Source organism: Aphis gossypii, chromosome 1 (genome assembly GCF_020184175.1).
Source record: "Aphis gossypii isolate Hap1 chromosome 1, ASM2018417v2, whole genome shotgun sequence".
Taxonomy (NCBI): domain Eukaryota; kingdom Metazoa; phylum Arthropoda; class Insecta; order Hemiptera; family Aphididae; genus Aphis; species Aphis gossypii.
In genome coordinates, this window is record NC_065530.1 from 75,567,314 (window position 1) to 75,581,465 (window position 14,152).

Here is a 14,152-nt window from a genome sequence, read left to right on the forward strand (position 1 = left end):
AATCTTACAGACCACTTGTGTAATAGACTTTTTTTTCGTATTCGATCGTGATCAAGTGAGAATAAAATAAATAGCAATATTTTTGAATCTCAAATAAACATTTTAAACTCAAACTACAAATACTATTTTAAACTGTATCTACTCTATTTTACTGATGATAGTTCTGTGATCAGTATAAAATAAAACTCATCAAATACATAACTACTCGTATAATTAAAAACGGTAATAAATTAAAAATAAAATAATAACTCATATATTATTGCTTAAATATAGTAATAAAATTAACTAAATTTATTTTGTTTCAAAATTTGCTTGGACAAAAAAATGGCGATTAACGTCTATAATATGGTTACAAAAATAATAGTAACGATTTATTCATTAGAATATACTATGGTACATACATGAAATAAAGATTAAATTAAAAAAAATTGTTCTACTAAAACGTGTATCTAGAACGTCTAGAATGTTCTTAAGAACATTTGCCTTTTTTTTAAAGTTTTTCGTGCACTTCCCCTAATATTGATTTTTTTAAAAGAAAAAAAATGTAAAGTTGTTGGTTTTTCTTTAACTATTATTAATCAAATAAAATTATAATAATTTATTTAATTTTTAATTAAAAATGTTAGAACTTACAAATTTAATCTTAAGACATTGTTTCATAAAATAAATATACAATAAAAATTAATACTTTTAATAGGAGCGCTAAACTTGATGCTTAGATACTAATTCTTCAAAATTTGGTTTCAAATTTTTAGTCATGTTTAACTTTAATCTTTTCTACTCTATAGTATAAAGTGTACAAAACGATTTAGATATTTTTTAAGAACAATTTAAAGTTTTCGTACAAACGGCAATGGTCTTTGAAGTATTACAAACAGTTACTTCTATATAACTCATTTAATAACATACTTTTGAAACCTTGATTACAAGCACATAAGATATAAAGTTTACAGTATTAACTTCTAAAATTACGCTAACACTATATTTATTAAACAAAAATACATTTTAGAAAGAGCGTTTAAAACATTTTACTATTTTTATGTGCTGTTGCAAAAACAAAAAATAAAATAATTTATTGCGATTTCAGATAATTCTAAAAAAAAATAAAGTAATTTTATATTTTAGAGAATTGTAACGAAACTATATAAAATCTTAGAAAATGTAATAATGCTTATAGTTCTATAATCTGAATGAATGGAGGAATTTATTGATTTTATAATGATCATATATGTTTTTCAGTTTTCACTAAAATTGCTTTTTCGTATATGGGCACTTCAAAAGTTTTGTAATTATGGTTTCTTAATAGATTGAAAATTTGACACAGTTGATAGTTACTTTAGAAATGTATTTTTGAAATTACCCATTTGTTTTAAAAACAATTTGGTATTATATGAATGACTTCGGTTAGATAACTGGTGGTTATGTTAATTTTAGGTTTACAGTTTTAATAAAATTTGTTAAGATGGATAAAATTTCGTTCTAAAAACTATTATTGTACATTATGTAAGGAATGTTATCGTTACTATATTTAAATATTTATAAACTATTAATTATGTATCAAATAAATTTAAATAATAGATTCACAACAAGTAAATTTAACTCAACTTAAACTCATCTTTCCGTGTTAAAGATAATATATGTATAAATATAGGTATATTTTTATTTAAAATACTTAATTAAATAATAATGACTTGAGCTATGTTAAGAGGCATTTTTTAATCTTAATTAAATTAAGTACACTTAATTTTATTCACCTCTTTGGAATTTTTCATCATCGCATAAAAATTTGAATGTATATTTGGCTCCAATTACGTTATCGTTGACCATATTCTTTTCATCTAATGATAGACATAAATTTGAAAAATCATCGAGGCACTTCATTCCCATTTTGAACCCTCTATTTAAAAATAATAATTATTATATTAATACATGGCGTTTCTAAATACTAAAACATTATATTTAATTGTAAATCTATTCATTACAACAAAAAATGTTTATCAATGGTATTAAAATAAATAATATTGTTGTTGATAAATGTAATACATTTTTATTTCATTTTTATATATTACATTTTTTTTTTATTTCTGAATTGAAAAATTTTTATTATTATAATACTAATTGATAGTAATTGTATTTATATATATAAATACAAAAGATTAAAATGTGTATTTTTACACAACAATATTTAAACAGTAAGCTTTTGTGAAGGAGCCTTTCAGTGTTCAAAAGTCCTACTTCAGGAAAATTGTGAATTAAAACGAAAATGTACGTTATAATTCATCATTAAATTGAAAATTATAATACTCGTTTAGCGTACTATCATAGTAAATATTTATAACGCTATAAAGTTAAAAAATCGTTTTTACTTATTTAAAATAAAATGTACCTAGTGCGGATTAGGGTTCGATATAGCTTGGAGTATATATTGTTATCATTTTTTTTTTTTTTTTGTTTAGGTAATTCCAATTTGGGCTGGAGGAGAAGTACTGGCACAATAGTTCCTCCTCCAGTCCTCCAGACCTCGATACCACAATAAAAAAAAAAAAAAAAGGTAATTCCAATTTGTAAGCAATATTTATGTTACAAAATAAATGTTAGTGTAATTTTAATTTGAAAACATACATATGTATAATATATGAGGTAATCTATTTAAATGTCAACATTCATTACTTCAAAATTTTTTTGAAAACATATCTTTACTTAACTTGATGTCGTTGCACAAAGCTACCGGTTAATGTTTGACTACTACTAAGCTCATTAAAAATTTAATAACTTATGAATTTCAAACAATTTTAATAATGTACAAGAATTTATACGAAATTATTCACAAAAAAATATCGATACCTCTTCTTAGAACCATAACCCATTTCTATATAATCAAACAGCATTTCCACCAAATCATCCAACTTTTAAACATAATAATAATATTAGTTATTATAACAATTTCAATACTCTTTAAGAAATAATAACTAATTGTTTAAAATATTCTAAATATATATATATATATATTATATATATACATATACCTATGTAATGTAGTCATTCAAATAAGTAAAAATTACATTGAAAAATAAGTTGTAAAAATATAATAAACATTTTTTTTTAAATTCTTGTGCTATGATGACATTAAATTATGCAAAAAAGTTAAAATTTTTAGAAATAATGAATAAAGACCTTTAATTATATCACAATATATGTACAAAAATCATCATTTGAATTATGTCTTTTGGTTTTTGTCAATATATATTTAAAGTCTATATACTTGTAATTTAATTTGACATTACAAGCATTTCAAGCAAACCGATACACATATTATATCAGTAATAATAATTTAAGTTTAATACGATTCAATAGATCGTCTCTAAGTACTAAAATAATATTTATACAACTAAAATACAAACATTTCAAACTATTTATGGATATTTTAAAATGAAAACTAAACTTTATTAATACATTGTAAATCATTCATATTATAATGAACTTGAAACGGTTAGGTACAATATTTTAAGGGAGCACAATGAAATAAAAGTTAAGCACTAAGCGTATTATGAATTATGGTTTGGCAACAGTGCAATAATATAATATGAATTTAATCATAATTTCATAAATCAAACAGAACAACGAAACTTAAATATGTATAATTATTTATGAAACTGATTATTTATTATTTTGTTGTCATTACTTGCAAACTATATCCACATCGGTTTTCGATTTCGGAATACCAACTTGACCACTGTGTTCCAAAAGGATGGACACGTTTTTCAAACAAAGGTCCAAACTGTTTTTACACGGCATTTGCGTGTTACTGATATCTGCACCTGGAAAATAAATTAAAATTGTTTGTAGACTAAAATTATATCCGATGAATGTTTAAAATCTACCCCAGCCGGAAACACACAGTGGCGCGTGTTAAGTTTAAAATCTTTTACATGTTTCACCGTTAATGTTTAGACAGTTAAATCCCCCGGTATAACAGTGAATATATTCAGTTCATGATGAAGAAAACGTCGTTCGTTTCATTTATTCGACAACGCCATGTACAAAGGTTGGAGGAATAAAAGTTTCGGAGAATAAAATATATACAATCTACATATCTACCTACACACGAAGCACGCGCGGTTTATGCCATTTGAATATTACTGTGTTGTGTCACATGTTATTTGGTTGGCCAAAATACATCATTTTTTGAGTGCAAGTAGTCTATCTGCCGCGTTAACTGTAGTACCTAACGGTTGTTTTATAAAAACGTGTGATTTTAATCAATCTCGAGTATCTTTTGTTTTTAACAACACGCCGGAAATCTACGGTGAACAATGCAATAGAGTACAGTCGTTTTGGCGACACAAGTTAAAATGCAATTATACAAACTGCTTCTATATATATTATGATATAGTTTGATTCAATCAATAGTGCTAAACATACAAAATGTTTTCATATTGTACTCTGTACGATGTAAATAAAATGTGCACCTGATGGGTAATCATTAAAATTAGAAATAACAATATTAATAAAGTATCAAAAACATATCCTTTGATGGCGTTAAGTCGCTTGCATTTACTAAATCGTAATACTAAAAAATATAATAATATAAACAAAAGCGGTAGACGCGTAAGATGTTGATTTTATTATTTTTTTATAGTCGACCTTAAATCATGTAATGTTCCTCTAGAAACATTATTATAAACTCAGTCTTTATCGTTTTTGTTTTTGCTAAAAACTTACACATTTTAAGAAATAAGACTATATACTATCGACCTCTAAATTGTATTCTTAATATTTGATATAAAACTTCTTCGTCTTACTTATAGCTTAATGGAATAATTGGAATTGTTTAATCATTGTCTTAAACATTATTTATAAGGTTGTAATAATTCAAAGGATAAATATATTGGTATAACTACGTGATTTTAAAATGTTTTCCTGTATAGATACTTATGCTAGAGCTATAGAAGAAGTGTTCAAAAAGTTTTAAGTAGCGCTCTTATAAAGATGGGTTATCGAGGCTGTATTGTACTTTTAATAGACTAGATTGTTTTTCCTACACTATTCGTGAATATTACAAAGAAAAACTTAAGACACAATAATTGCTTAAATATGAGCAAATCTTTAGAATTTTTATCGTTGTTTTCAAATATAATACTTTACAAACAACTTTGGATAATTGTGTGTGGCAACAAGGTGAGATAATCGAGACAAGTTATTTGAACTAAATTTCTCTATACGTGTATCCTATCCTATCCAGAATGTGTTTAATTTGTGTTACTAAGGTCAATATAAATTAATAAAAAATAAATAGATTTCAATGTTTGACTTACTTACGAGTAAATCAGAGTATCAGTACGTTTTTATGAAAAATAGACGATTTTTAAATTTGGTAAAATAAATTAATATTATTTCATTAATGTTTTACAATAGGGTATTTTAAAAATTAATTGATCCCTGAATTAATAATTATGTTTTTTAATTCAACGATTGCTTGCTGTAAAAAAAAAAAATATAACACAATTCAATAGCTTTAGGCAGTATTAAACTAATAAAATGACGATAATTTTCAGCAATGAATACAGTACTTTAATAATTAAATAAGTTTAGTGGTTGGAATAAATTAATCATGCTATAATAATAATAATAAATTATGTACGACTATACAAATTGACGAAATCTAAGTATTAATTTAGACGATATTATCATAATTTATTATTTAGAGAACGTGGAGGTGGTTAATTTTCTTGGCGTATTTATTTAAATAATAGTAATATCGTATCAATATATTTTAAGATCGTATATCATACGTACAAACATATTTATGTATAAAACATTTTTATTTTGTATTAGATATATGTTTATAATAGATATTCTCGTCCGATTGTTTGGTTTATTATTCAACCAAATTAAATGAAATCATTATTGTTTGTAAAACGAATACTATTGAGTAATAAGTGATATCAACTAGCTGCTTATAATGCATTTCTCAAAATTAATGAGTAGCTATTAAAATAATAAATTTTATAAAATAATTTGTTTGAATACATGCATACGAAATATTTTCCACATTTATTGACATTTAATTAAATATAATATTGTATCCTACTATAATAATGGAAAAAATAAAAACATTTTAAATTGAAATATGGAAATATAATTCTCTTAATAATTATATTGCACCAGACACGTTTATATACATAAATATATTTTTTCAAAAACATTTTATGGGAATACAAAAATTTTAAAGGGTTGTTGATGAAAAAAACATGATAAATGTATAGGTAAATTTAGTATATCAAATAAATAATATTACAATATGTTGTTTTGTCATTTTTATGTCCCAAAAGAGATTAATAGATGTCAAAATATCACCATGACATTTTTTTTTGATATTAAAAATAAATACGTATTACTATTTGTGTATAATACTTACCTTCCCGCATAGGAGTGATAATTCAATTAATGGAGAATAAAACAGGACAGGTTAATACCGAACTCAATCAACATTATTTGTAAATACACTAGACTTAGTCATTAATTCAGATCAAACGTGTACAATATATGTATTATGTTTTGATATCATTATTGAAAATTTGCAGGTGCACGAGATAATATTAAGACGTTATAATTCATTTGATGAAACATGCTTAAAATTGTTACACAGTACCATATCTAAACGACTCTATTCATGACATAATAATGCAATTAAAAATAAGGGACACTTGCAATAAAGTCAAATCATTAAAACGTCCCCTTAAGAACACAAATTTCATTTTAACAATTATCCAACGAAATACTTACGCTAAGTATAATTTAAATTTCAATTGTTTGTTTAGATGCTTCTTGTGGTTGTAAAGACATTGAAAATACTTATAAATGTATTTAATAACAAATTAAAAACTACGACTATCAGTAATAACACATAAGGAAAAACGGCACAATTCGATTAATTTGGTTTTAAGATCTTGCAAAAATTTCTTGAAGATGTGTGTTTAGTTAAATATTATTAATTAATAACACATATTTTACTCGCATTTTATTATAATTTGTATGTTTATTTTTTTAGAATTGAAATTTGAAGGTAGTAAACATCAAGATATCTAAAATTCTCCCGAAGAACTATACAATTATTTTATTTTGATATTATGAATGATATAGCTGAGTTTTTTTTAAATATTTATTCAATATTAAAGAAATATTATTTAATTTAAATATAATAATATAAACACAATTGTAATTTAATATTGATCCATCATAATTTAATTTTGTCTCTGATCAAGGGACAAGACTACGTAATTGACAAACTCACACAAAATGTTTTTTACCTATAATATTGAAGGTATCATGAAACCAATATATTACCATTTATTCTAAGTATTCCTACTGAAGAAAATGTGTAAATAAAATCAAAATAAACTATTGAATAGTTCTATGGATAATTATTATCTTATCCCTACTACGTAGTTCGTATTACTCAAATCCAGAGATAATTTATATAAATAGTTAAATACATTTTAATCGTCTATCTATTTTTCAATTTTATTTTATTATTATTATTTTTTTTTTGTAGACAACATCATGCCATTGGCATAGCTTTGTTTAACGTAAATAATAATACTTGATGAGAATTTTAAATATAAGAGACCATTAATGTTTAGACTTTAGGCTATACATATAATATTACGTATATTAAAATAAGAAACCGTTTTTAATCTATTCTCTCCGAGGACTTAAGATACGAAACTATCATTTTCAGTTATGACATAATCTCCGTAGTAATAAATATTTATCCTAATCAATCTGACTCTTTGCATCTCCTCAGTATTTTGTTGTTTTATTTATTTATTTCAAAACTATATCTTGATACAATGTTATAATATTTCCTTATGGCTTATAGTATGCGAATTTCGACTTTATAATATATAACTAATAAATACGTATTGAATGCATTATTTACTTCAATAACGGTATTATAAATAAATTATGAAATTTAGATAAGTCATAATGAAAACATTTTGATTTCCTGCAAAATATAACCTTTAAATTTAAAAAATTATAATATAATTGAATATTTTAGTTTATTTAGTACAACAAAGTATACGATACATACATTGAAACACAGGCACAATGAATATACTTAATATCGTCTTATTTATATAAAATTTAAGAGCAATGAATTGAAAGAAGCGTATTCAATAATAAAATCAAACATTATTTATGAATAAAAAATGTAAAATCATTAATTTAAGTATTTGTTTTCAGAGCTTTGGTATATAGTATTATTGGTCGATGCTAACAGAAAATAATCTCATCCTTCAAAATATTCATGAACTATTTGTTAGTAATGGTTATGGCAACAATTCCAAATGTTTAGTCATTCATCATTGATCATAGTAGTGGTAGCTAGTTTGTCCTATAAACACCAAGCCAACATTCTATCATTTTTGAAGTCTATAATATTTGCGTCATAATGCAAGACTTTCTACGTTATTAATAATATCATAATGTTATCTATTACTATCTTCGAATTTGAATCTCAACTAGTAAGTCATGATTGATTATATCATTGAGAATTAATTGTATTGTTATGTAATATTTTCCAGTGAAAATTTCATAAGTTTACACTTAATATATTATATTATTAATAGGTAGTTATATACCTAGATTAGGCAACTTAGTAACTTTAATGAAGATGAAATTATAATAGTGGTTATGAATTATAATACAAATGTATTAAACTTTTAACGTGGATTCATTTCGGTTCTACTATATTGACGTAATCAATTTATATAATCTTCAGATTAATTTTATTAAACTAAAAACATATTTTGTTTTTAAAGTGTATTATTTACTATAATTTTTTATTAATAACTATGTTAATATAGTACTTTTTTTATTTGTTTTCAATATAATAGTTTTAGTGTGAATATTAACTTTCATATTTTCAAGAACTGTCTTTGGCTTTGGGGCTTCTAGACCAAGAATACTAATTAAATTATGAAAAATTGAAGAAGAAAATATCTATTCGTTGACCGTATACGTTATTTTTATTTTTTTATCTTGGAAAACATGTTAAGTATAAATTATTGAAGTTTGTATTTTTATACTTAATAAATGTTCCTTTTTATATTAACAGTATGTATTTATCAAGAAAAAGAACTTAATTTGAAGAATTTTTCAAGAAATTACAAATGCGAGTTTTAAAACGTAGTTATGCGTAAGACAAAGTCAGTGAGATGTGGGATTTCATAAAATATTTCGTATAATTATTCTTTCCTCTTATTTCTATAAATACATAATTTTGTTCTTAAAAAATATCATAGCAAGCATATTTAAGACGATTTACGTCATATTAAATTTCATCTTAAATTCTAAACAAACGTAATAACTCAGTTTCAATACGGTATATTAAACGAAAATTTTATACAACCACTTAAACAATTATGTTATATTAAAGTACCTAGTTAATGAAAAAGTCTAATACTCTAATTATAAATTTAATTTAAAAAAATGTCTAAATTCTATTACACTTGACACAATTTCTAGTGAATCATTGAATACAAATTGTTTAAATAAGTGTAACGTAATAGCTGTTTTAAACAAGTAGTTGGTACATTTTATGTAAACTGATTAACTACCTACCTAAATTATAGTATATTTTAAACTTTATTAATGAACCCATTAGATGTAAAATAACAATATGTGTTTTGTCTGATTAATGATTTTTTTATACGTAAAAAAACACAATTAATTTTAATTAGATATTAAAAACAAACAAACAACGTAATAATATTATGCTGTAATTTTATACCGGTTGTTTGTTGGTAAATTAGATTAATTTAAATTTAAATTCACATTTTAAATACATCAATTTGAAGCAACGAATAGGTGCTTCGTATACATAACATAATACGTCTTAATAATCTGCATTTATTGAAAAATAATTTTTTACAGATTGTATGATACACAAACAAAAAATAGAAATTATAATATCCAAAAATGCTCCTTACATCATGCAATACGACATCGCAATGGTAATATTATATAATTAACGAGCATCATGGGAGATAATGGGGGATAAACAAAGATTTTATTTTTTCTGACAATTATAGCAATTAGGCATAGGATTTTTAAAAAATGTCTCTATTTGTCGTAACAAATCTGAGTTTATACAGACACTGTTCAAGATCACATTTAATACGATTTATCAGGCAAAAGCGACAAGTTCCACAATTTACGAGTATAAAAATATTAATATTTATGTTTATACTATTTATTATCAACTAACATTTATTAGGTTAATATTGTGGACATAAATATTAACCTAAAACCTAAATTACGATAATATATACGATAATATATTATAAACTCATCTATTTGACCAAAAACATTATTGTAATATTGAGTAACATGATATGATTTGTATTAAAAATGGTAATATTCTTAACATTTTATTATTTTAAGTTCCAAGTACTTATTTATACTAAAAAGTTAAAGGATATATTTTTAAACCCTTAGATTTTTTTGTACCCTTTCGGCTGTGTTATAACAAATTTTTGTTTTACGAATGAAAATCTTTCTTTATTACATTGAATTGCTAAGTAAATAATTTTTCGGAAACATTAATGTATCTTGATAGAAGTTTAAACGAGTAGTCTCTAATTTATTAAAAATTTTACGTCAAGAGTAATCGTCCTTCAAAATAGGCTCACAAATATGTATAAAATACTTTTAATATTTAATCTAGAATTTGCTATATACTAAAACAATTTTTAAAAATTTAAAAAAAATTGTTCAATATTATTATATTTGCAGTTATTATGACAATTGTCATATATCTTTAAGTATAATATTATGAATAACAGGGGTGGGAATTTACTATTTAAAAAGTAAAACTTTTTAATTTAATTAGTTAGTTAACTTTCTAATTAAATAATTAACTTAACTAGTTCCAGTGATAATTAAAAAATTTAATTTTTTTTTAGTTAATTTAAAAATAATTTACCAGGTTAAACATTTTTTTAAATATTTCCTTTTTGTGTTTTATATGCAAATATAAAAATTAAATTAAAAATTATCTAATACTATAACAATAACATAACAATTGACTAAATAATTTTGTACTTAGATATATTTTATTAGATCGGATAAGCATTAAACCATAAAATAATAAAATATATAAAATAACAGTATCTATAATTATTATAATATTTTTTAATTTTTAAATGACTGCTGTTTAAATATTATAAATATTTAAATATTAAAAAATAAATAATGTAAATAAAATGTATATTTAAACACCTTATATTTTTATTTTACATATTTATATGTACATTTTATACTATACAAATTGCAATAACACATTTTTAAAATAAAATTATAAATCACAAATTGTATTTATTTTTTTTTTTTGTAGGTATTTAACTTCCTTAAATTTGGTATTTAATATAAAAAAATTAATATTTGTGAAACTTTTAATAATTGAGATGTTTATAGTTTAAATAATATTTAATAATAGTGTAAAGTAAAATAGATACATTATAATACAATTTTAATAAAATCTTTTTTTTCTAATTTGGGAAATGAGATAGAATGCAGTAACCCTTTTTATTTAGTATGTGGATTACACAAAGAGTTACTGCATAGCTAAGTTTTTTTGTGATCCACATACTAAATAAAAACAGTAGATTAACTTTTTTTAAACCAACATAAGTTAATATATTGTTACCGTATTCATTTTTAACTTCAATAGATTTATGATTTGTTAACTGTTAAATTTTAACTTATCGATTTTGTGGTCTTTTATCTTAGCTTAATTATTTTGTTTTATTACTTGTCTACTTTTGATAAATTATTAATTTTATTATCCTTAGTAAGTAGCTAATATTTAATAACTCAGAAACTGCTCCTTCAAATTACTATTTAAGTGAATCAAAATGTCTAAAAAAACCACTTGCTAAATAATTTACAGTAAAAAAGCAGTTTTAATTAAAAAAAAAAAATCAAAAGTTTGTACCATCTCAGGATACTTTTAAAATGATTTAAAATCAAATTAACAAATAATAATAAAAAAAAGGTGAGCATGATTTGTAATCATTCTGTATAACAATAAATTAAACAATTTATATTTTACATTATATTAAGCACCTATCTATATCCTACATTCTCATTGTTCGTTATAGCCGAAAATAATATTTGATCGTTGTATAAAAATCAATGGGGCATTACTGCGTTAAATTGACCACTCTATATAATAATGATAATAATAGATTAATAATAGGTCACTCCACCACATAAAACTATTACATGCGCTCCTTGATGTGGGGAGTGTTTTATCATTATATTTTAAATTTTATGATTTGTTAAAAAACATCGTTTCGAAAACGCTTCGACTAAATACATAATATAATACTTGCACACGTTACGATTATGGTACACGTTTGGAGGTAATGATGGAGTTTTCGTCGAGGTACACGTAGCGTGTTATTCGCCGTTATTTTGTTGATGATATACGTGACTACGTGCTTCGGATCGCGTAAGTTTTTCTCTGCTAAATTGGCAAGAAAATTAAACTCTGAGTCGTACGGTAAGCAAAATCATAATGTATAGTAAGTTGTCATGCTCGCACCGTCAGCAAATGATACATTGGTTGTGAAATTTATAATATTGTAATTTATAATATAATATAATATATTGTGTGCGAAAACAACGGAAGGCACAATTGGATGATTTGTGAGCATTTTATTATTTTTTATTTTACCGTCAATTTTTTACGCTTTTTTTAAACATATTATTATAGTAATACTCTACTATAGATATATTACTGCTATTTGCGACCGTGTCTGAATGTATTGAAAGTACGTCGTTATTATATTAAATAATGTATTGTGTCTACATTGTCGAATTTATGACCTAGGAGATTACTTGGATGCAGCTAAACTAGTGTTTGACATTTTCATTTTGAAATATTTAAATATATAGTGGAACATTTTACGAAAACGTGAAACAGACATTTTTTAAACATAATTATTGATGATAATGCATTGAGTGCGGTCAACATACTTGGTTCTTCTTTTCGAACACTTATTGTAAAACTATAATTTTTTTCCAAATAACGACTGATGGTCAACAACATTGTAATATTGGTACTATCTATTAATATAGGTATTATTATGATGTTATATCCGTTCACATTGCAACATTCTACACTATTATCCGATAAAAAAATATAATCACATGTCAAACGCCATAAAAAATAAAATTAAAAAAATATGCTAAAAATAAAAAATTCATTTAAATAAAAAAGCAGACGGCACACTCATATTTTCAGTCGTTGACAAGGCTAACACTTCTAGAAGACATCTATCTGAAATATTCACATCTCATCACGATATTATTACTATACAAAGTCACTTAAATACAATTAAAAATGTCTAAATAAGTTGATACCTATGTCACTCCCTATTAAATACACAATTCTTAATGAAATAAAAAATTTAATACAAAAGTTAAGAGTAAAAAAATAACACGGACAGATTTAATAACGAAAAAAAAAATACTCTAACGTCTACCTTAAAAATTACTTATACTTCTCACTCATACATTTATGTTAGAAATTACTAATTGTATCTAAAGTACCGCTTATTTTTCGTACGTCAAGAAGATTTTCTCTTTTTGCGATTTCAAATTCAAGCTGGAGTACCTCAAGGAAGTGACTCATCAACAGACCTTAACAACACTTACAAAGTTGACATTTTCAATTTTGAAATTACACTGATAACTACTTAAGTTAACGAAACGAAAATTCTTTTATATTTAACTCCAAAAACCATACCAAAACTTTTAAATTTATTTTCATAATATTTCAAAATACTCTTCCAAATAGAAAATTGAAATCAATTTAAATAAGTTTCTTAACATCCCTTAAATAAAATATTCCACACCAAATGAACCAACTATAAAAATCTACTAGTATTTAACTTGACCAGTGAATACATCCCAGAAAAACCTTCACGTCGATTAAAAAGACACATTTGTCGAGATTTATCGAATCCCAACCTGTATTAGTTAATTAAAAAAACTTTTCTGTCTTCCCTCATTTTAGAGGGTTTCCACAGTGATTGACCTCCCTCCATACGTTATTCAATTTGATGTTATCTTTTGCTAT

General features: G+C 23.8%; 1 protein-coding gene across 1 annotated transcript in view; it reads right to left on the bottom strand.

Moving 5' to 3' along the window:
• The window catches only part of LOC114123821 (uncharacterized), a 71,822-nt gene that overhangs the window by 25,809 nt on the left and 31,861 nt on the right, over nucleotides 1–14,152 (bottom strand). The window contains exons 3-4 of the mRNA XM_027986925.2: nucleotides 3,683–3,818; nucleotides 1,755–1,897 (exon numbers count right to left, since the gene is read on the bottom strand). Of these exons, the coding sequence (XP_027842726.2) occupies nucleotides 1,755–1,897; nucleotides 3,683–3,818 (279 nt within the window). The remainder of the gene's footprint in view (nucleotides 1–1,754; nucleotides 1,898–3,682; nucleotides 3,819–14,152) is intronic.